This window comes from Rana temporaria, chromosome 9 (assembly GCF_905171775.1).
Source record: "Rana temporaria chromosome 9, aRanTem1.1, whole genome shotgun sequence".
Classification (NCBI taxonomy): domain Eukaryota; kingdom Metazoa; phylum Chordata; class Amphibia; order Anura; family Ranidae; genus Rana; species Rana temporaria.
Genome location: NC_053497.1, coordinates 147032553 through 147056238, shown reverse-complemented (window position 1 = coordinate 147056238; position 23686 = coordinate 147032553). Strand labels below are relative to the sequence as shown.

Genomic DNA, 23686 nt, shown 5'->3' with positions numbered 1-23686 from the left:
GAAGGAGCAGAGAATGGGCTTATTATGAGGCTGGACAGTAAACATGGAATTGCATCCTTTCCCATATTTATTCCATTAAAGTACAAAAAGAAATGAAAAAAAGGTAGAAAGGCGAGATGTGTAGCTCTAGACAACAGAAAATGAGAACATGAGACAATGGAGGGGGGGGGGGGGGGGCTGGAGGGGTTAGTACATTTTGGTGAGCTTTTTTAGTTACCTCCTTGCTCTCTTGGCTGAAGGTTCAAGGGGGTCGGTAATGCTGCATTCAGTTAGATTTTCGGCCTCTGCAATGCAAAGTTTGTGAAAGTCCACAGGATGCAAGAGATTAAATGGAGAACATTAGTCGCCAAAAAGACAGTGGGTGAGGAAACAATACAAATAAGAGATCTAAGAAGAGCAGTAACCACTAAGAAAAGAAAAACTCATTATCTGGTATAACTTTCAAAGCATCTAAATGTGAACTTTCATAATTCGCCATGATCCTCCCCTCTAATTCCATGGCAAGGAAAATGTCCTGGCTGGCTAGTCTTCCCACTGGGCACCAGGGTCGATAGATAGATATATAGAGATATATATATATATATATATATATATATATATATATATATATATATATATATATATATATATAATTTAAAAAAATAAAAATCAGATTTTTTTTATCAAAGTGCTTTTGGAGTAAAAATCAATCTAAAGATGGTTTTCTATTTAAGATATATTAATAATTTAGTTTATTCAGCATGAAATGGAGCTTTGTTATGTAGCATGAGGCTGTATAATTCTGCAATATTAAAAATTTTGGTAAACTTGTTCAATGAATCCAAGCACTGCATTGATGTATTCACACAATGTCACAGTAACCATGAGATAAAACAAAGTTCAGGAATATTCCTATATCCTATTGTTTTGCAAGTCTATGTACATTACAAACTGTATTATTTAACCACTTCCGTACTGGGCACTTAAACACCCTCCTGACCAGACCAATTTTCAGCGCTCTCACACTTTGAATGACAATTACTCAGTCATGCAACACTGTACCCAAATGATTTTTTTGTCATTTTTCCCCACAAATAGAGCTTTCTTTTGGTGGTATTTGATCACCTCTGCGGTTTTTATTTTTTGCGCCATTAATGAAAAAAGAGACAGAAAATTTGAAAAAAAAAAATGTTTTTTTCTTAGTTTCTGTGATAAATTTTTGCAAATTATTAATTTTTCTTCATAAATTTTGGCCACAATTTATACTGCTACATGTCTGATAAAAATAACCCAACATTTTTGGAAATTATTTGGTCTGTGTGAAAGTTTTAGAGTCTACAAGCTATAGTGCAAATCATAAAAAATTATCACATCTGATCACACCTGATGTACTGAAGGCCTATCTCATTTCTCGAGACCCTAACAAGCCAGGAAAGTACAAATGCCCACATATGGCACTGATGAGGCGGCACAGATGGCACTGAGGCGGGTACCGATGAGATGGGTACCGATGTGCACCGATGAGGCCTGTGTACTGGTGGACACAGGTGGGCACTGATGAGGCAGCATAGGTGGGCACTAATGAAGCGGCACAGATGGCACCGAGATGGGTACCGATTGACTGCGGCACAGGTGGGCACTGAAGAGGTGGCACAGGTGGGCACTGATTGCAGATGTGCACTGAGGTGGCAGATGGGCACAGGTGGTACTGGTGGCACAGATTTGTCACTTTTTTTTTTTAAATCGCTCTTTGCTCCGTTTGCTCTCCCCTCCTCACACGCGCTGTCTGTGTGAGGAGGGAGAGTCGGTAATGAGAGATGATCTCATATGTTTACATATTAGATCTCTCATTGGCCGCACAGATCGCGCTGTAAATAGCCGCTGTGATTGGCTATTTACCGCGATCTGTGTTTGGCTGTGTCCAAGGGACACGGCCAGCACAGGAGTTCCCCGCTGCGCGCTCGGGAGCACGCGCAGGGAACGCGGAAAGGGGCGGCCGTAAAAACACGGCCTGTTAGAGATCTAGAGCCGCGCTGCGGTCGTACAAAGTCGTACGGCCGTCAGCTAGTGGTTAATCGGTTCTGATATTGCGGTTTTACCAACATGACAGCTTATTATTCTAAAAATAGGAAACCTTCATTTTGTTTGCAAAATATTAAAGATTCTAACTACCATTTGGAATAAGTCCTTACATTTAAAGAGCACCTGTCATTTCAGTTCCATCATGGCAGTGCCTGTTAGTTGGCATCCACTCACCTGCTGCCACCACATCTCTCACCTTGTTGTTGTCACTGCCGCATCACCAGGCGTTACATTAAAGTGAATGGGACTGTTGGTAAGTCAACAGCGGATCAGGGGAGGAGCCGCTGGGGGACCGAGATGACAGTTGCTCTTTTAATATTATGAATTTAAATCAAGACTTTTTATTAGCGATTTAAATCAAATCCACCCTGCTGGGCACTTAGGCTGTGGCTACATTCATTTCTATAGATGGGCAAAACTCATTTCGGCCTCCAGCCAATTACAGTGCATCTATGTTAATGAATGGGGCAACAGCGATTATGCACAGTCTAAAAAAATAAAAGGGGGAGGAGTAGCCAGCTGAGGCATTAACCTTGCAAAACCACACAGTGAAGTCCCTGGAACCAACAGGAAGGTATTTTACCAGGCAGGCTACACTGAGGGGAGCAAAGATAATTATTAAAACGGGTCAGCAACCAGTAGATCGCAGCCAGGTGACTAGTAGATTGTGGATTGGGCTTTCTGAACCGCCATTCCAGAGCATTAAACAATGCAATGCAGAGGGACCAATTGTAAGGTTGGAACTGTAGTAGGAAGCAAGAGCCACATAAGCCGATGCCTCCTCTGTATTGCTGGCTCCTGTCCATGCAGGGAGATATGTTGCTTCCTTACCACCCGACTTAAACACATGATTGACTGCAACATGGTAGTATGGCAATTGGAGGTATAAACTGTGACACTGTGCCCGGTGATCTTTGACTTCTCCCATGTTCAAGTAGATCTTTACCTCTAAGGTTGCCTACCCCTGTACTAAAAAAGGTAGTTTATTTTCAAGTTTTATTTTTTGTTACAACTGTTTTCGGTCTATTTACTACAGGTTCACTTGTGATGGTTATTATGGCCAACTTGTTAAAATAATTGGTTGATTCAGTTCACTAAATCCCGAAAGGGACAATGGCCATAAGTTCTGTATATTCTTTAACTTCTAGGCAATATTGTTACAAGACTGATACCCAATATATGCAAAATCTGTATGCGTTTCAGTTTTTTTTTATATGATGCAATAAAATAAAAAAAAATAAAAAAAATAAAAAAAAGACACAAGACTCCATGATTGAAAGAACTGAAATCGAAATGAATGCAAAAAAGGAGTGGACCAAGGACAGCAAGACTTGAGTAAAAAAGCTAGATGGATGCTGGACATCCTCCAGCCAAGAAATGAGGTGGGTCCTCACATTCTGCAGCCTCTAAGGCCGCAAACATACGACCGGTCCATCCGATGAGAATGGTCCGACGGACCGTTTTCATCGGTTCACTGCTGAAGTGGCCTGATGGTCTGATGTGCGTACACACCATCAGTTCAAAAACGGATCGGATCAAAACACACAAGGTGCTGAAAAAAACGAAGTTCAATGCTTCCAAGCATGCGTTGACTTGATTCTGAGCATGCGCGGGTTTTTGAACCGATGCTTTTGTGTACTAAGGCTGGCTATACATTATACAGTTTTCTTCTATAGATTTTTTTTAGATTTACCAAAACCATATAATATAGGAGGTCAAATCTAAGCACTTGCAATTTGTGTGTAATCAGATAGGCCCTTGTACTACACAGTTGAAAGTACATTTAAAGGTAATTGAATGAGAAAAATGGTATGGTGTATGGCCAGCTTAGGGCACAATGAGAAGCTTAGTGTGCAATGAAATCAGGAGGAGTAAACAACTTCAGAGCAGGAGAGGAGCCTGTACAACGGTACACGACAGAATGCCTTCTGTGCTGCAGTTCCCCCAAGACCCCTTTTCTTACCTGAGCCAGCAATGTGCACGAGTGCAGTGGCTCCAGTCACTGCCTCTCACATTTACGTCGGCAGAATGGCACGGCTGGGCACATGTACGTCCTGTGCTAGTACCCAGCCGTGGGTCGCGGGGGCGCCCGCGACACAGTCCGAAGCTCCGTGACTGGGACCCGATCACCGATGGAGTCCCGCGATCGGTCCCCGGAGCTGAAGAACAGGGAAAGCTGTGTGTAAGCACAGCTTCTCCGTTCTTCACTGTGGCGGCAGCATTGATCGTGTCATCCCTTTTATAGGGGGACACAATCAATGACGTCACACCTACAGCCACACCCCCCTACAGTTGTAAACAAACTTTAGGTCACACATAACCCCATCAGCGCCCCCTGTGGTTAACTCCCAAACTGCAATTGTCATTTTCACAGTAAACAATGCATTGCAAGTGTGACAGTGTGTTTGGTATGCAACAGTGCAGGCAACGTGTCAGTATGCAACAGAACAGGTAAAAAGGTGTTGGTGTGTGTGACAAGGGGTCATTACTAGTGTGTTCTGTATATGACAGCGCAGGGTACAGGTGTCAGTATACCACAGCGCAGGGTACAGGTGTCAGTATACCACAGCGCAGGGTACAGGTGTCAGTGGGCTCAAACCGAAGCATCCATTAAAAAACAAGGAATAACCAAGGGTAATAAGGCAATTTCTCCCTACACATATTCAGGCTCTACTTTGCAATGGTTGGGGTTTATAGCTTCTTGTCACAATGCAAGTTTACTCACACTAGTTTACTCATTGTGTCCAGACGCAAATGCTGGACTCGGAAGCGCACCCGCAAGTTAACCCCCAGGGAGTGCGCTCCTCCCAGGGGGTTAACCGATGTGAGGAGGAGCCGGCGGGTGACCCCAGAAGATGAGGATCGGGGCCACACTTTGCAAAATTAACTGCACAATAGGTTTGTTTTTTAAACAAGGGTTTACAAATCCTTTAAGCCTTTATTGGAACCGACCACCACATCGCTCCCGTTTACGTAAAACTTCTAGAACAGCTAATCTACAACCATCTGAGCTTCTATTTCACAGATAATAACTTTCACAACCCCTACACAACCCCTACATTCTGTCTTCTGCCTGCAACACTCCACTAAAACTGCCTTTCCAAAACTCACCATTGACCCAATAACTCTATACTCCTACTCTAATGCCGCGTACACACGGTCGTTTTTTGTGATGAAATAAAACAATGTTTTAAAAAACGTCATTTAAAATATTCGTGTGTGGGCTTTAAATCGTTTTTTGTCTTCTGAAAAACGACCAAAAAAAAAATTCGAACCTGCTTCAATTTTTTATGTCGTTTTTGAAAATGCCGTTTTTTGTGTTTTAAACCCGCACATGCTCAGAAGTAAGTTATGAGACGGGAGCTTGAATGGAACAGAGTGCCGTTGTACGTGTTTTACGTAACCGTGCTTTGGTAGAGCATTTTCAGAAAACGATGGCGTGTGGGCAACGTCGTTTTTTAAAATGAAGTTTGAAAAACTTTTTTTTCATGATAAAAAACAATGTTTTTTTACAAGACAAAAAACGACCTTTCCGCTGGTTTTACTGCAGTAGACCACCAACCCCCCCCCAAAAAACTGTTCTTTTGGCAGCCAAGACTGCTCTTTCCTGGTTCTCCTCCTACCCGTCTCAGAGCACCTTCAGTATCTACAATTCTTTACCTCCCATCTCTTCTGCTTTCTGCATAGCTCCCTCCTCAGACCCCTTTTATTCTCCATTTACAGCTCCTCCCAGGGTCAGCTGATGACCTTGCAGTACCCCCTACACCGATGACACAAATCTCTACTCCTCAGCTCACCCACCAAGTTTCCACATGCATCACTAACTTACACCACTTCCTCAAACTCGCTCTTTCAAGTAATGAGCTCATAATCATTTCTTTACCCACACCCCCTACTCCTTTCTCATGAGCATACCTTTACATAGGCACTCCCCTTTCAGTCTAATAAAAATGCTGCCATTGTCTGCCCCCAACCCCCTTCTCAAATCCTTCCACTTTGTTTCACTAGCCCAAAATGTCAAAATTGGGGTTGTCCCTATACTTGTACTCGCACAAATGCTCCCGATGCCTGACCCGATACTTGGTCGGCGGCGAGCGGACTCAGTAGGCGGATTGGGCCCAGAGGCGATTCAGTTCGCATGTGCTGCGCTATATAAGTTTTTCACTCACTCACTCAGTGGGCGGAGCGGGCGAACAGATTCAGTGGGCGGGCGGCATCAGTAGGCTGATCGGGCGGCCTCAGTGGGGGAGCGGTCGCCGTCGGCTTGGATATCCCAACATCCACACACCCTGCACTTTGCCACAGTAAGCCAGCAGCTGACATCTTGTTACACCCAGCCCATATAGATGCCGAGTGCAGAGTTTACCAAGATGGGCACTGCAGCATAGCATTTCCTCATGTCATTTATTGCTGCATTTCAGTGCCTGCCCATAAGTGCCAGCCAGCTGTCAGTGCCATCAGTGCCGCCTATCAGTGCCAGTCACCTATCAGTGCCCATAACTGCCGCCTATCAGTGCCAGCCACCTGTCAGTGGCCATTAGTGCCACCTGTCAGTGCCAGCCACCTGCCAGTGCCCATAGGTGCCACCTATCAGTGCCCATCAGTCAGTGCCATCTATCAGTCCCCATCAGTCAAACCGTCACATGGCATTAAAAGTATCGGTATTCGGCGAGTACATGAAAAAAAAGTATCGGTACTTGTACTCGGTCCTAAAAAAAGTGGTATCGGGACAACACTATTTAAAATTATTTAACATCATACAAAGCCATCCACAAGTCCCCAGCTAAATTATTAACCTCTCCTCAAAATATCCCCAAAACCATCTACTCTCCTCCTAGGACCTCTTGCTCTCTAGTTTCCTCATCACCTCCTTCCATGCTTGCCTGCAGGACTTCCCTAGAACCGCTCCCATTATCTGGAACCCCTTTCTCCCCGATCTGTCCAGCTATCTCCTACTACGTCCGGTTTCAGGCGATTTTTGAAAACGCATCCCTACAGAATAGACTATCCTGTCTCCACCTAAAAACTACACTTCTTCCTCTCATCAGCTCATCCCTTGCAGTTATTGTCTCTTGTACCACTTGCCACTCCCTTTTAGACTGTAAGCTCTCATGGGGCCCTCCTAACCCTCTTGTATTGACTTGGCTCTTTAAGGTCTCCTGGCATTATATAAATTCTGTATACTAGTCACAGAAACATGCGTACCCACTGGAAGAAGATCAGCCCTCATTCTCAAATCTAGACTAACATTTTGAATATCTCCACTCCAAAAAAAATAAAAAAATATGAAATGAGGAGATCCCATGACAGAATCCTGCACTCTGAAAGCAGTGGACATCGAAGGCCAAAAAGGTGAAGGCCCAACGTCAATTATTAAGCAGAATGTCTTACCTTCTGAAGTGATATTTTCATCAGCCTCAGATGCAGTAGGGGGCAGTTCAGCATTGGTTTGCTCCAAGTGGGTTTCAGGAAGGGAAGAACTTGGGTCTCCATTTCTCTTTGTGTCATAGCTTTTGTAGTGGTCCTACAGGAAGAACAAAAGTTTGGAGGTTATATATGCAATGTGTCTCCTAACAAAAAGTAAAACATTTGTGGAAACCTGTTGAAAGAAAAATGCGTATGCAGACAACCTCGCTATTTACCCATTACTGGGATGGGCAATCTAATCTGCCAATAAGGAGGCTTTGAAGAAAGGACTTTGCGTCAGTTACTCAACCCATTGACCCAAGACGTGTATGCATACAAGAGCACTTGGGTATTCTGGTCACCCGGGATCTTTGAGGTTGCTGCGATGTTCTTACAGTGCAAGTAGGAAGTGTTCATTGTTAAATGTAGCGTGCCTTGATGGTTTCTCATCTCACCTTGTGATAATGCCGAGGATGTGTGAATGGCAGTTGTGGGAAAGTCCTATTTGAAGCCTTCACAGTGACACCCATAGGAGGAATGCCCAGAATGGAGTGCCTTGCAGCTGTGGGAAAGAAGGGCGGCATTGGAGGGGCAACCATGTTGAGACCTCGGAGATTACCTGCTAAAAGAATAGATTCTTGTCTAAGTAGGGAGTTCAGAATAATGTTTGCAATACTGTGACACCATAGAGAACATGAACAGGCAAATATGTGAGTGGATACAAGATCAGATACAGCTTTAGGCTATATGTGCATCAACTGGAAAAGAAAGCGGATCTGTTGCTCCTTCCTTAGCTATCTTCCCTTCTCTCTGGATGAGAAGCAAACAAAAAAAACAGCAGTATTGCTTTAACCATTTTACAGTAGCCATAAAGCAAGGTTGTACTAGAGGGAAAGAACTAAAAAATGTTAAAGCGGTTCTCCACCCTAAAGTGGAGTCCCGCTGATCGGAACCCTCCCCCCCTCCGGTGTCACATTTGACACCTTTCAGGGGGGAGGGGGGTGCAGATACCTGTCTAAAGACAGGTATTTGCACCCACTTCCAGCCACACGCTACGGGCAAAAGACGGGTTTTTCTGACTTCCCGTCTGTCACCCGTTGTGTGCTGGGAACACTTGGCTCCCAGCACACAGCGTGTGAGCCAATCAGCGGGCGCAGCGCGACTCGCGCATGCGCCGTAGGGAACCGGGCAGTGAAGCCGCAGCGCTTCACTTCCTGGTTCCCTCAGCGTGGATGGCGGGGGGAGCAGCAGAGAGACGAGCGATCGCTTGTGCTCTGCTGCGATCAGCGCTGGACTCCAGGACAGGTAAGTGTCCTAATATTAAAAGTCAGCAGCTGCAGTATTTGTAGCTGCTGGCTTTTAATATGTTTTCCCCATGGCACATCCGCTTAAGATCTTATAAAAGGAGACAGAGCTGGTTTGGCAGTACTTCTGTGCAGTTCGTTCTGCACTACTGTGAACCTAGTTTCAGCAGACAGCGGGCTGTAGCCCGCTGACGTCACTGTGCCGGTCCAGGGTTAGGAAGTATCGTGATCATATGTCAGGATCCACCCACATACCTGGACCGGTGCCCAGCTCAGCCTTTCAGCGAGCTGCTGAGAGTCTGAGCAGGCCACTCCTGCACCCTCCACAGCCCAGCGATGCAGAGAGTTGCTGCATCCAGCTATGCAAGTATTAATCTGAAAAAAAAACTACTTCTATTTTAAACAGTTATAACCTGTGGGGGCAGAAATATGGGAAATGTCATTGCAGACTGTTTACAAATGTGCAATCTCCAAAGCTGCCACCCTGATCCTACACTACTCTGAGAATAACCAACCTATAGGATTTAGGACAGGAGCTTAGATCTTTCTGACTAATGGCTGCATTCGGGTAAAGATTCGAGAGTCGCCAAGTTAAGACAGAAGCAAGATGACAGCACCAAAGCAAAGGGGATTTGCAAAGGGGTACCCATCGATCGTCCCACGTATGAACAAGACCTCATTTTTTTATACATTTCCTTAGGCTTCATCAATTGAGCCTGTAAACCCAACAATGAACTTCTCTTATTAGCTCCATTTTGGGCTGTTAGGTTTCTTATAGGCAAGCAGATTTTTAGCCACATTTTTGGGCAAGACAAAAATTCTCAGAATCCCAAGTGTGTAAACTCACCTTGCATTTGCTGCATTAGTAGAGCTCGCTGTATCATGGGATGAGCGTTGAGAAGCCTGGCAGGGCTGGCTTGTCGCAAGTTCAACATTTGCTGCGACTGCTGGACCTGATTTGTAATAGACCTGTAAAAAGAAGCAGTTAGTAAAAGGCCTGTAAGGGAAACTGACAGATCACAGGATGCAGAATATCCTCACCTGGAGCCACCATGCTGGGCAGGCAGAGGGTGCTGCGTAGTGGGTGGGTGGTGTGCTGCTGGTTGTACATTGTGCTGGTGCTGGTGCTGTTGCTGCTGCAGAAGATGCTGAAGTTGGATCAGCTGATGGAACTGTTGTTGCTGCTGGTTAAACATGTTGGCTAACTGCCTAAGGAAAAAGAAAAGGCGTCATTTCAACCCTTATATATTGTAAGGTAACGCTCGGTAGCGGGGTGTGTGACCCCCTGCATGGGTTCACTACACACTGAATTTACACACAGGCAGTCGAAGACGGTTGAAAACAACGATTTTGGTTTATTCCTCTATCTTGCTGAAAAGAAGTGCAAGTATCCAAACAGCATAAACAAAATCAAACATAAAATAAACCCTGGCCACTTGGGACGTCTACCTTCACAACACAGTAACCTATCTATGGAGTCTGGCACAGCCTAGTGCTGGGCAGACACTGCTGGTCATACAGCAGAAAAACAATAGTCTCTTTTTGATTTTTTTATCACACAGAAAAAAATCACCACCTCACCTCCTCAGAAGACTTTCAGCTACTGCTCTCCTTCACTCACAAAGCCTCAGGATGCAGCAAATCAGTGGTAATCCTCTGGATTACTTATAGAGACCTTAATTGCCTCATTCTGAACAGCTGAAGTTTTTCAACGCCCTTAAACCTTTTCTGGCTACTTCTGCAGCCACCGCCTAATAACAACAATTGGTGTATTGTCTAAACAAGGCATAAATGTATCTCCCATCTGTGACAACACCCACAGATTTACCTGACTTCCTGTCACAATATCCATAGAACCCCTAAATCTAATTTTCAGTATGTTTGGCATCATGCCTCGTGGTACAGTTTTCTTCAGCATATCTTTTGTGAATCGGTTTCAAATTTTCATACCTGGAGATCCTGCCAGTAACAGTCCTGTTGGAGGCTCACAAGCCTAAGCATTTTTACCCATTACCTTGCAGTCAGCAGCCATTTCTGCCTGCAGTGCAAATGCCTTCAGTTTTCTAAAAGTGTTACTAAACCCAGGACCCTGCATTCACTATATCTGGCCTCACAGTACACAGAACATGAAAATGAAATAGGATTTAGTAAATATAAACTGCCAACTACCGTTTCTCATCAGCAGTCTTGTGATTTCTATCAGTGTCTGGTAAAAGCTTGTAGGAGATTTCATTCTACTCTGACTGTCCTATGAGGCTTCAGGCTCCTGACCCTCTGACTGGACAGTGACAATTGGCCCTGTGCTGATCATATACACGGTCCCAAGTAGAACTGCACGATAAATAGTGAAAAAAAAAAAAAAGATCTTTATTTCCGATTCATTCATGTAACAAGTGTAGAGTTCTCTGTTCACTCAGCTGTCAAAAGAAAAAGGGCAACCTGACAAGTTTTTCACAACATTGTCTGCAAGAACTATAAAGTTTTGTTTTAAGATCGAAGGAATAAACTTGGTCTGACATGGAGGTTTAACCACTTAAAGCGGAGTTCCGACGGCGTAGAAAAGTCAGCAGTTACAAATACTACAGCTGCTGACTTTTAATATATGGACACTTACTTGTCCAGGGAGCCTGTAATGTCAGCACCCCAGCCAATCTTTGGATCTACTCCTGGGTGCTGCCATTCCTGGTAAGGGAACCAGGCAGTGAAGACTTTTGGCTTCACTCCTGGTTCCCTATTGCACATGCACGTTCTGATTGGTCCCTGCTGTCTTCTGGGACCTGTGTGTCTCCCAGAAGACAGAAGTGGGGGGGGGGGGGATTTGGGAGGAGGATTTGTGTCCCCTCAAAATAACTCACAGCCATTAATGTCTAAACTGCTGGCAACAAAAGTGAGTACACCCCTAAGGGAAAATGTCCAAATTGGGTCCAATTAGCCATTTTCCCTCCCGGATGTCATATGACTTGTTAGTGTTGCAAGGTCTCGGGTGTGAATGGGGAGCAGGTGTGTTAAATTTGGTGTTATCACTCTCACTCTCTCATACTGGTCACTGGAAGTTCAACATGGCACCTCATGGCAAAGAGCTCTCTGAAGATCTGAAAAAAATAATTGTTGCTCTACATAAAGATGGCCTGGGTTACAAGAAGATTGCCAAGACCATGAAACTGAGCTGCATCACGGTGGCCAAGAACATACAGCGGTTTACCAGGACAGGTTCCACTCAGAACAGGCCTCACCATGGTCAACCAAAGAAGTTGAGTGTACGTCCTCAGCGTCATATCCAGAGGTTGTCTTTGAGAAATAGACGTATGAGTGCTGCCAGCATTGCTTCAGAGGTTGAAGGGTTGGGGGTCAGCCTGTCAGTGCTCAGACCATACGCCGCACAATGCACCAAATAGGTCTGCATGGCTGTTGTCCCAGAAGGAACCTCTTCTAAAGATGCACGAGAAAGCCAGCAAACAGTTTTCTGAGGACAAGCAGACTAAGGACATGGATAACTGGAACCATGTCATGTGGTGTGATGAGACCAAGATAAACTTATTTGGGTCAGATGGTGTCAGGCGTGTGTGGTGGCAACCAGGTGAGGAGTACAAAGACAAGTGTGTCTTGCTTACAGTCAAGCATGGTGGTGGGAGAGTCCTGGTCTGGGGCTGCATGAGTTCTGCTGGCACTGGGGAGCTAGTTCATTGAGGGAACCCTGAATGCCAACATGTACTGTGACATACTGAAGCAGAACATGATCCCCTCCCTTCGGAGACTGGGCCGCAGGGCAGTATTCCAACATAACGACCCCAAGCACACCTACAAGACGACCACTGCCTTGCTAAAGAAGCTGAAGGTAAAGGTGATGGACTGACCAAGCATGTCTCCAGACCTAAACCCTATTGAGCATCTGTGGACACCCTCAAAGAGAAGGTGGAGGAGCACAAAGTCTCCAAAACCCACCAGCTCTGTGATGTCATCATGGAGGAGTAGAAGAGGACTCCAGTGGCACCGAGCAGCTTGGTGAGAGGGTGACAACAGTTGGTGCGATTATTCGCTAAGGGAAGAAACACAAAATCATTCTCCCTCGGTCTGGGGCTCCATGCAAGATCTCACCTCGGGAGTTTCAATGATCATGAGAACGGTGAGGAATCAGCCCGGAAATACACGGGAGAATCTTGTCACTGATCTCAAGGCAGCCGGGACCATAGTCACCAAGAAAACAATTGGTAACGCTACACCATGAAGGACTGAAATCCTGCAGCGCCCACAAGGTCCCCCTGCTCAGGAGAACACATGTACAGGCCCGTCTGAAGTTGCTAATGAACATCTGAATGATTCAGAGGAGACCAAAATCTTGCTTTTTGACATCAACTCAAATCACTGTGTTTGGAGGAGAAGGAATGCTGCCTATGACCCCAAGAACACCATCTTCATCGTCAAACATGGAGGTGGAAACATTATGCTTTGGAGGCGTTTTTCTGCTAAGGGGAGGCGTTTTTCTGCTTGGGTGAGAACCTCCTCTCAGCCAGGGCAATAAAAATGGGTCGTGGATGGGTATTCCAGCATGGCTTGAGGTGTGGCTCAAGAAGAAGCACATTAAGGTCATGGTGTGGTCTAGCCCGTCTCCAGACCTTATCCCATAGAAAATATGTGGTTGGAGTTACCAAACATCAGCTTTGAAACCTTAAACTGGAGTTCCACCCATAAATATAACATTACATCAGTAGTTTTAAAAAAATGTCATTAGTCCTTTACGAAAAAAAATATTTTTTTTTAGATGCCTTCAAAGTGTTGTTGCTAGGCAGAATAGTTAATCTTCCCACTTCCTGCACCTAGGTGCCTAATGCTTCCTAACCTACACCGCACAGACTCCTGGGAATGTAGTGGGTGTAACTTTCCAGGAGTCTGCGCACTCCCCAGTCTCAAAGAATCATGTGACTTGGACAGTACAGGTGCTGAAACCTGATCTGAAACCTATTACACTGCTTGTGCAGCACTGAGCATGTGCGAGATTTGCAAGGCTGAAATCCAGGAAGTCATACAGTCTGGCTTCATGATGCCCACACTTAAGATGGCCCCAGTCAATTTCTATTTTATAAAGTGTCTAAATGCTGTAACAACCTAACAAAACGGATCTTAGTTTACAGACTAACTTTACTAGAATACATTAAGCTTGTGTATTACAGGGGTATTTATATTTAAAAAGTGAAATTGTGGCCGGAACTCCGCTTTAATGACTTGTAGAGGATCTGCAAAGAGGAGTGGGACAAAATCCCTCCTGAGATGTGTGCAATCCTGGTGGCCAACTACAAGAAACATCTGACCTCTGATTGCCAACATGGGTTTTGCCACTTTGCATCTTTCTGGATATTTTTGTTGTAATTCTGTCTCTCACTGAGAAAATAAACCTACCAATAAAATTATAAACTGATCATCTCATGGTTAGTGGACAAACGTACAAAGCAGGGTATCAAATTCCCCCCCCCTCCCCCACTGTACATGTGCCCACCTCATATACCATACTACAAACCTTCCTCTGTAAAATAAGGAAGAGGGTGCAGCTTTGTGTATTGGCAGTACATGGCTCACAGGTCCTTAGCAATTAGATATGTCACCCCACGTGATGTATGATCTGATCCCACCTCCTGTGCGGTCGGTCATACAATGGTCATGTGACAAAGGAGGTGAGCACCAAACCGACACATGGACAATCTGCTGCATCCGCCACCCCCCCCCCCCCATCCATGATGTGCGAAACGTACTCACATGTTATCCTTTCCCACATCACTCCCCTCCCCCGGACATGGAACTATGCCCAGTCTATGGGGGTGAGATCAGTGCGGTCATGCCCAGTCTATGGGGGTGAGATCGGTGCGGTCATGCCCAGTCTATGGGGGTGAGATCGGTGCGGTCATGCCCAGTCTATGGGGGTGAGATCGGTGCGGTCATGCCCAGTCTATGGGGTGAGATCGGTGCGGTCATGCCCAGTCTATGGGGGTGAGATCGGTGCGGTCATGCCCAGTCTATGGGGGCGAGATCGGTGCGGTCATGCCCAGTCTATGGGGGTGAGATCGGTGCGGTCATGCCCAGTCTATGGGGTGAGATCGGTGCGGTCATGCCCAGTCTATGGGGTGAGATCGGTGCGGTCATGCCCAGTCTATGGGGTGAGATCGGTGCGGTCATGCCCAGTCTATGGGGTGAGATCGGTGCGGTCATGCCCAGTCTATGGGGTGAGATCGGTGCGGTCATGCCCAGTCTATGGGGTGAGATCGGTGCGGTCATGCCCAGTCTATGGGGTGAGATCGGTGCGGTCATGCCCAGTCTATGGGGTGAGATCGGTGCGGTCATGCCCAGTCTATGGGGTGAGATCGGTGCGGTCATGCCCAGTCTATGGGGTGAGATCGGTGCGGTCATGCCCAGTCTATGGGGTGAGATCGGTGCGGTCATGCCCAGTCTATGGGGTGAGATCGGTGCGGTCATGCCCAGTCTATGGGGTGAGATCGGTGCGGTCATGCCCAGTCTATGGGGTGAGATCGGTGCGGTCATGCCCAGTCTATGGGGTGAGATCGGTGCGGTCATGTCCAGTCTATGGGGTGAGATCGGTGCGGTCATGTCCAGTCTATTGGGTGAGATCGGTGCGGTCATGTCCAGTCTATGGGGTGAGATCGGTGCGGTCATGTCCAGTCTATTGGGTGAGATCGGTGCGGTCATGTCCAGTCTATTGGGTGAGATCGGTGCGGTCATGTCCAGTCTATTGGGTGAGATCGGTGCGGTCATGCCCAGTCTATGGGGGTGAGATCAGTGCGGTCATGCCCAGTCTATGGGGGTGAGATCGGTGCGGTCATGCCCAGTCTATGGGGGTGAGATCGGTGCGGTCATGCCCAGTCTATGGGGTGAGATCGGTGCGGTCATGCCCAGTCTATGGGGTGAGATCGGTGCGGTCATGCCCAGTCTATGGGGTGAGATCGGTGCGGTCATGCCCAGTCTATGGGGTGAGATCGGTGCGGTCATGCCCAGTCTATGGGGTGAGATCGGTGCGGTCATGCCCAGTCTATGGGGTGAGATCGGTGCGGTCATGCCCAGTCTATGGGGTGAGATCGGTGCGGTCATGCCCAGTCTATGGGGTGAGATCGGTGCGGTCATGCCCAGTCTATGGGGTGAGATCGGTGCGGTCATGCCCAGTCTATGGGGTGAGATCGGTGCGGTCATGTCCAGTCTATGGGGTGAGATCGGTGCGGTCATGTCCAGTCTATGGGGTGAGATCGGTGCGGTCATGTCCAGTCTATTGGGTGAGATCGGTGCGGTCATGTCCAGTCTATGGGGTGAGATCGGTGCGGTCATGTCCAGTCTATTGGGTGAGATCGGTGCGGTCATGTCCAGTCTATTGGGTGAGATCGGTGCGGTCATGTCCAGTCTATTGGGTGAGATCGGTGCGGTCATGTCCAGTCTATGGGGTGAGATCGGTGCGGTCATGTCCAGTCTATTGGGTGAGATCGGTGCGGTCATGTCCAGTCTATTGGGTGAGATCGGTGCGGTCATGTCCAGTCTATTGGGTGAGATCGGTGCGGTCATGTCCAGTCTATTGGGTGAGATCGGTGCGGTCATGTCCAGTCTATGGGGTGAGATCGGTGCGGTCATGTTCAGTCTATGGGGTGAGATCGGTGCGGTCATGTCCAGTCTATTGGGTGAGATCGGTGCGGTCATGTCCAGTCTATTGGGTGAGATCGGTGCGGTCATGTCCAGTCTATTGGGTGAGATCGGTGCGGTCATGTCCAGTCTATTGGGTGAGATCGGTGCGGTCATGTCCAGTCTATTGGGTGAGATCGGTGCGGTCATGTCCAGTCTATTGGGTGAGATCGGTGCGGTCATGTCCAGTCTATTGGGTGAGATCGGTGCGGTCATGTCCAGTCTATTGGGTGAGATCGGTGCGGTCATGTCCAGTCTATTGGGTGAGATCGGTGCGGTCATGTCCAGTCTATTGGGTGAGATCGGTGCGGTCATGTCCAGTCTATGGGGTGAGATCGGTGCGGTCATGCCCAGTCTATGGGGTGAGATCGGTGCGGTCATGCCCAGTCTATGGGGTGAGATCGGTGCGGTCATGTCCAGTCTATTGGGTGAGATCGGTGCGGTCATGTCCAGTCTATGGGGTGAGATCGGTGCGGTCATGTCCAGTCTATGGGGTGAGATCGGTGCGGTCATGTCCAGTCTATGGGGTGAGATCGGTGCGGTCATGTCCAGTCTATGGGGTGAGATCGGTGCGGTCATGTCCAGTCTATGGGGTGAGATCGGTGCGGTCATGTCCAGTCTATTGGGTGAGATCGGTGCGGTCATGTCCAGTCTATTGGGTGAGATCGGTGTGGTCATGTCCAGTCTATGGGGTGAGATCGGTGCGGTCATGTTCAGTCTATGGGGTGAGATCGGTGCGGTCATGTCCAGTCTATTGGGTGAGATCGGTGCGGTCATGTCCAGTCTATTGGGTGAGATCGGTGCGGTCATGTCCAGTCTATTGGGTGAGATCGGTGCGGTCATGTTCAGTCTATGGGGTGAGATCGGTGCGGTCATGTCCAGTCTATTGGGTGAGATCGGTGCGGTCATGTCCAGTCTATTGGGTGAGATCGGTGTGGTCATGTCCAGTCTATGGGGTGAGATCGGTGCGGTCATGTTCAGTCTATGGGGTGAGATCGGTGCGGTCATGTCCAGTCTATTGGGTGAGATCGGTGCGGTCATGTCCAGTCTATTGGGTGAGATCGGTGCGGTCATGTCCAGTCTATTGGGTGAGATCAGTGCGGTCATGTCCAGTCTATTGGGTGAGATCAGTGCGGTCATGCCCAGTCTATGGGGTGAGATCAGTGCGGTCATGTCCAGTCTATGGGGTGAGATCGGTGCGGTCACATACATGGTCAGTCTATGGGGTGAGATCGGTGAGGTCACATACATGGTCAGTCTATGGGGTGAGATCGGTGCGGTCACATACATGGTCAGTCTATGGGGTGAGATCGGTGCGGTCACATACATGGTCAGTCTACGGGGTGAGATTGGTGCGGTCATATACATGGTCAGTCTATGGGATGTAATGATTTGAGTGCGGTCACACATGTCCAGCCTATATAATATCGGTGCACACCTTTCGGTAAGCCGTCCTCTCCCCCGCAGTACCCGGTGATGATCTTCTCCCGGTTCCGCTCTCCTTCCGCTCCGGCCTTATATAACGGGCTGCGTACACCGAGTCCTCCCCCGCTCTCTTTCTCTCTGCACAACACAGACAATGGGCCGAGCCGGCGCCGCTGTGATGAGCGCCCTCTGCCGGCCGGGAGGACGATGTGCGAGTCACGTGTCTCGGAGGAGCGCTTCGCGTTACTTTGGGACGGTTGCTCTGAGGTAATTCCCGGCGTCTATGGGCCGGTACCGGTGATAACGCAGGAGACCCCGTCCAGCCTTGTAATTCTGATAAAACAATGACACATTTCCTCATACACTTTTCATTATCTTACAATGCTCAGGAGGAGAACGCTCAATGTGTACGACACTTCCGGGTGTGTCACCTCCCTGAGTGTCCCCAGATATGAGGTGAGGGGAATATAATGGAGGACACACACTGAGGAGAGCCCTGTGCAGAAATCCTTCTATGGGTTGTAGTGTGTGTGTGAGAAAATTGGATTCTGTACTTCTCTGTGTTTCTAAAGTCAAAATGTTTAATTTACGGTAAATCGTTGTGTAATTGTAACTGCCAACCCCAGAGGCATGATGGGGTTGGCAGTTACAATTGTAATTCTGCAACAGCTGGTGTGCCACAGGTTGGCTACCCCTGTCCTAAACCATGCAGGTAAGTCTTAATATAGTCTTACCTGTAGTAAAAAGTGGGCTTTATTTTCCTGCAAAGTAAAAGCATAATATACTAGCCCATTAAGTGCAAACGAAGCCTGCGATGTCCCCACTGGTGGCCGCATCCATCTTCACCTCTCTTCCTTCCAGGGCTGTGGACTCCGGCTCTGTGACTCACCGGAGTCGTGTGACGGTCACGGCACAGGTCCTATAGAAACGGCACAATCGTGCCCTTTCTTTAGGCTCCATTCACACCTAGGCAGACAAATTCGCTGCGTTTTGTCGCCGCAAATCGCGGTACAAATAGCGACGTTTTGTACCGCGATTTACGGCGACAAAACGCCGGTATTGTCCGCCTAGATGTGCCCCAGATTGACCCCCTCTATGGAGATGCTTCCCATCTCCTAGCCGAACGCCGAAAGCCGCCTGAAAAAAAGGACCTTTTTTCAGGCGGCCGGCGTTCAGCGTGGAGATGTGAACCATCTCCATAGAGTAGGGTGACCAGACATCCCCAGTTTCAGGGGACAGTCCCCTGATTGAGCACACTGTCCCCGGACCAAGTCTGTCCCTGGTTTTGTCCCCAGATTGGATTTAATAGGGGGCAGGGGCAATTTCAAATACAATCAGTGCTGAATTTAAATAAAAAAATTAGAATTACACACCCCCCCTCCGCCGTGCCAAGTAGCATGGGGGGGTTGTATTTTTCCCATTATCTGTGCCCCTTTCTGATGATCATGTGCTGGTCGGAGCGGAGGGAATATTTCTTCAGTTTCGGGCGCATGCCCATTTAGCTTCGCTCGCATGTTCTTCTGCCTTGGCTCAAATCCTGGCCAGCCACCTGCCTATCTCCTTGCCTTCCCTGGCGGAGTGATCTTCCTCCGCTCCCCATCCAGTAGTAGCCGGGACCCGAAGAGTAAGACTTGAGAGGCTGTGAGGCGGGCGGCGACGGGCAGAGAGTCGCTGATTGCCGCCATTACTAGTAAAGAAAAAATATGTCCCCGGATTTCATTTTAAAAATCTGGTCACCTTACCATAGAGGGACATGTGTTTTCGTCCCTCTGGCGGCAGCGGCGTAGCACTACAGGCGTAAAAACGCCTAGGTGTGAATGGGGGCTTAGTGTGTGATGATATTGGCGCAAGCGTATATGGTAAATATCTCCTAAACCGTGCAGGTTTAGGTGATATTTCCAGTACTTACAGGTAAACCTTACTATAGGGTTAACTGTAGGGAAAGTAGTCCCTAAGGCCCCTTTCACATGATAAGTCCACTTGTACGCTTTTCAGGCGGATCCAAGCTTCCATCCATTGACTCCTATGGGCAGGCGGGTGTCAGCCGAGATTTGTCCGCTGACACCCGCCTGTCATCCGATCCGCTCAAGACGTACATATGGCAATACATTCAGCCATCTGTCTTGGCAGATCAGAATAAAACGGAAATGCTGTCCGATTTCCCCATCTGACAGGTCGCTCAGTGAGCAAGGACGGACCTGTCATCCACCTGCTCAGTGGAGACCAACAGAGCGATCTCCCGATAAGATGGCGGACTCCGCTGAGAAAGGGACCTAAGGCACACAATCAGAAAATCTGAAGTTAAATTTCATCCGATGAAAAACGATCTGCCGATTTTCTTGATTGTTAGTATGCTGCTTTTCACAGCCGATTACGAATTTTCGTCTGACAAAAACTGGATGCGCAGGCTCCGAAATTTTTGTCTGATCTGACCACATCGTCCGATTTTCTTTTCATTAGTGTGGTTTTCTGCCCAAAAAAATCTGAAGAGCATGACTAGGCATGCTCAGAAATGAAAGAACACATACAAAACAATTCATCACTTTTGACGTTGAAATTCTGTCCGAAAATTTTCTGATGGTGAGTACCCTCTTCACTTTCGATTTGAGACTAGGATCCAACAAAAATCTGACGAAAATTTGTCCAATAATCTGATCGTGTGTACAAGGGTTAAGACCCCTTTCACACTGAGGCGCTATAAAAATAGCAACTGCGAGGTGCCCTGAAAGAGCCGTTCCTCATACTCCAGTGTGAATGCCCGAGGGCTTTCACACTGGAGCGGTGCGCTGGCAGGACGCTAAAAAAAGTCCTGCTAGCTGCATCTTTGGAGAGGTGTGTATACCGCTCCTCCACCCCTCCTGGCCATTGAAATGAATTCTGGTTTGCGGGTGGTATTAACCCTTTTTTGGCCGCTAGCGGGGGTTAAAAGCGCCCCGCTAGTGGCCAAAAAGCGCAGCGAAATTGACGGTAAAGCGCCGCTAAAAATGGCAGCAAATCACTGCCGACGCACCCACCGCCCCAGTGTGAAAGGGGCCTTAGGGTATACAACCACTTTAAACAGTATAAACACAATACTTGGTAACAAAGTCATTTGCCTGGTTTAAACGCAGCATGACAAATTATCAGCCCCTGATATTTACATAGTTAGTCAGGTTGAAAAAAGACACACATCCATCCAGTTCAACCATAAAAAATAAATAAAAATATCATACAATCCCATATACCCAATTCTATACCCACAGTTAATCCAGAGGAAGTCAAAAAACCCCAGCAGAGCGTGCTTTAATTTTCTACAGCAGGGGAAAAAATTCCTTCCTGATCCCCCGAGAGGCAATCGGATTTTCCCTGGATCAACTTTACCTATAAATGTCAGTACCCAGTTATATTATGCACATTTAGGAAAGTATCCAGGCCTTTCTTGACCTCTTTGCGCCCACGCTGTAGAAAAAAGACGTCTACAGCGTAGAGCTCAATTGCCGGGAGGACGTCCTCTTGTTTACGAATTCCCTGCACGCCGCCGCGGGCGTGTATAGGGAAAAATCTGTTGCCCGCCGCGTCACGCGGGTGCCGATGCGCGTGCCTGGCGGCCGTGATGTGCACCAGGTACCCGCGATCGGCATTTACAGAGCCAGGGACGTGGATCTCTGGGTATAAACCCAGAGATCCACGTCCTGTCAGGGAGAGGAGACCGATGGTGTGTCCCTTGTATATTGGGACACCGATCGGTCCCCTCCCCCCCACAGTAAGAATCACTCCCAGGGTACACATTTAACCCCTTGAGCGCCCCCTAGTGTTAACCCCTTCCCTGCCAGTCACATTTATACAGTAATCAGTGCATATTTATAGCACTGTTCGCTGTATAAATGTGAATGGTCCCAAAATAGTGTCCGATCTGTCCGCCGCAATATTGCAGTCCTGACAAAAATCGCAGATCGCCGCCATTACTAGTAAAACATTTTTTTAAAAAGTCATAAATCTATCCCCTATTTTGTAGGCGCAATAACTTTTACGCAAACCAATCACTATACGCTTATTGCGATTTTTTTTTTTTTTTTTTTTTTTACCAAAAATATGTAGAACAGTACATATCGGCCTAACCTGAGAAAAAAAAAAAATGGGATATTTATTATAGCAAAAAGTAAAAAATATTTGTATTTTTTTTAAAAATTTTCAGATTTTTTTTTTGTTTGTTTATAGCGCAAAAAATAAAAACCGCAGAGGTGATAAAATATCACCAAAAGAAAGCTCTATTTGTGGGGAAAAAATATGTCAATTTTGTTTGGGAGCCACGTCCACCTCTGGAGGGAGTCTATTCCACATTTTCACAGCTCTTACTGTGAAGAAACCTTTCCGTATTTGGAGATGAAATCTTTTTTTCTCTAGACATAAAGAGTGCCCTTGTGTCTTTTGTGTTGACCGTAAAGTGAATAACTCAACACCAAGTTCACTATATGGACCCCTTATATATTTGTACATGTTGATCAAATCCCCTCTTATTCACCTTCTCAAGGGGTTAACATCAGGGGCGATCAGGGTTAAAGAGGAGCTGCAATCTGCTCACATAATTTGTAATAAAAACATATTTGCCATTCTGAAGCTTCCCTCCAACCACTTTGCATAATATTTTATATATACTGTGATTCTGCACTTGCCAAATATGCTGCAGAAATCTCCTTCCACCGAGTCTGGCTACAGCCATTTTAACTGTGGGCAGCTGAAGCTGCTGCCTGTTTGCTTCCTGTATTTTCACAGACACAGAGACACACCCCCCTTCCCTTCCTGGCAAACTTACACGAGAGCGAGAGAGCTGTGCGTGATGTCATAAGTCTAGGCTTTTTACCAGACAAGAAATGGGAAGTGGGCTGTTTTACTATCCAAAGTTAAAACAACAAGGGCAGAAGATTTAATAGATGCAAAGGTGAAAAAATGACTGAAGGTCTGCTTTAACTGTGTTCCCTGTGCTTTCTAACTGTGGCACCCGCCAATCGGCTCCCTCTGTGTGCAATCACAGTGGTAGAGCGAGCCGAATCATTTTCTGCCCATATTCTGTGGCCCTATCATAATACAAAAACCATGCAGTTGCAGATTATCTAAGAACCCCATATACCTCTATCACCCATGCCACACGATATACCTCTATCACCCTTGCCACACGATATACCTCTTTCATCCTTGCCACACGATATACCTCTATCACCCATGCCACACGATATACCTCTATCACCCATGCCACACGATATACCTCTATCACCCTTGCCACACGATATACCTCTTTCATCCTTGCCACACAATATACCTCTATCACCCATGCCACACGATATACCTCTATCACCCATGCCACACGATATACCTCTATCACCCTTGCCACACGATATACCTCTTTCATCCTTGCCACACAATATACCTCTATCACCCATGCCACACGATATACCTCTATCACCCATGCCACACGATATACCTCTATCATCCTTGCCACACGATATACCTCTATCATCCTTGCCACACGATATACCTCTATCATCCTTGCCACACCATATACCTCTATCATCCTTGCCACACCATATACCTCTATCATCCTTGCCACACCATATACCTCTATCATCCTTGCCACACCATATACCTCTATCATCCTTGCCACACCATATACCTCTATCATCCTTGCCACAGAATATACCTCTATCATCCTTGCCACAGAATATACCTCTATCATCCTTGCCACACGATATACCTCTATCATCCTTGCCACAGAATATACCTCTATCATCCTTGCCACACGATATACCTATATCATCCTTGCCACACCATATACCTCTATCATCCTT

General features: G+C 47.1%; 1 protein-coding gene across 4 annotated transcripts in view; it reads right to left on the bottom strand.

Annotated features, from left to right (window-relative positions):
* The window catches only part of CIZ1 (CDKN1A interacting zinc finger protein 1), a 60603-nt gene extending 42363 nt beyond the window's left edge, over positions 1 to 18240 (bottom strand). For 2 of the 4 annotated variants that reach the window (XM_040324799.1, XM_040324802.1), the window contains exons 1-6: positions 17878 to 18240; positions 9813 to 9976; positions 9619 to 9740; positions 7923 to 8089; positions 7453 to 7585; positions 218 to 284 (exon numbers count right to left, since the gene is read on the bottom strand). In XM_040324799.1, the coding sequence (XP_040180733.1) occupies positions 218 to 284; positions 7453 to 7585; positions 7923 to 8089; positions 9619 to 9740; positions 9813 to 9976; positions 17878 to 18225 (1001 nt within the window). In that variant the 5' untranslated portion in view covers positions 18226 to 18240. Of the gene's footprint in view, positions 1 to 217; positions 285 to 7452; positions 7586 to 7922; positions 8090 to 9618; positions 9741 to 9812; positions 9981 to 17877 lie in introns of all 4 variants that reach the window. The other 2 variants (XM_040324800.1, XM_040324801.1) reach the window with 2 other exon arrangements.
* Positions 18241 to 23686: the final 5446 nt, after the last annotated feature.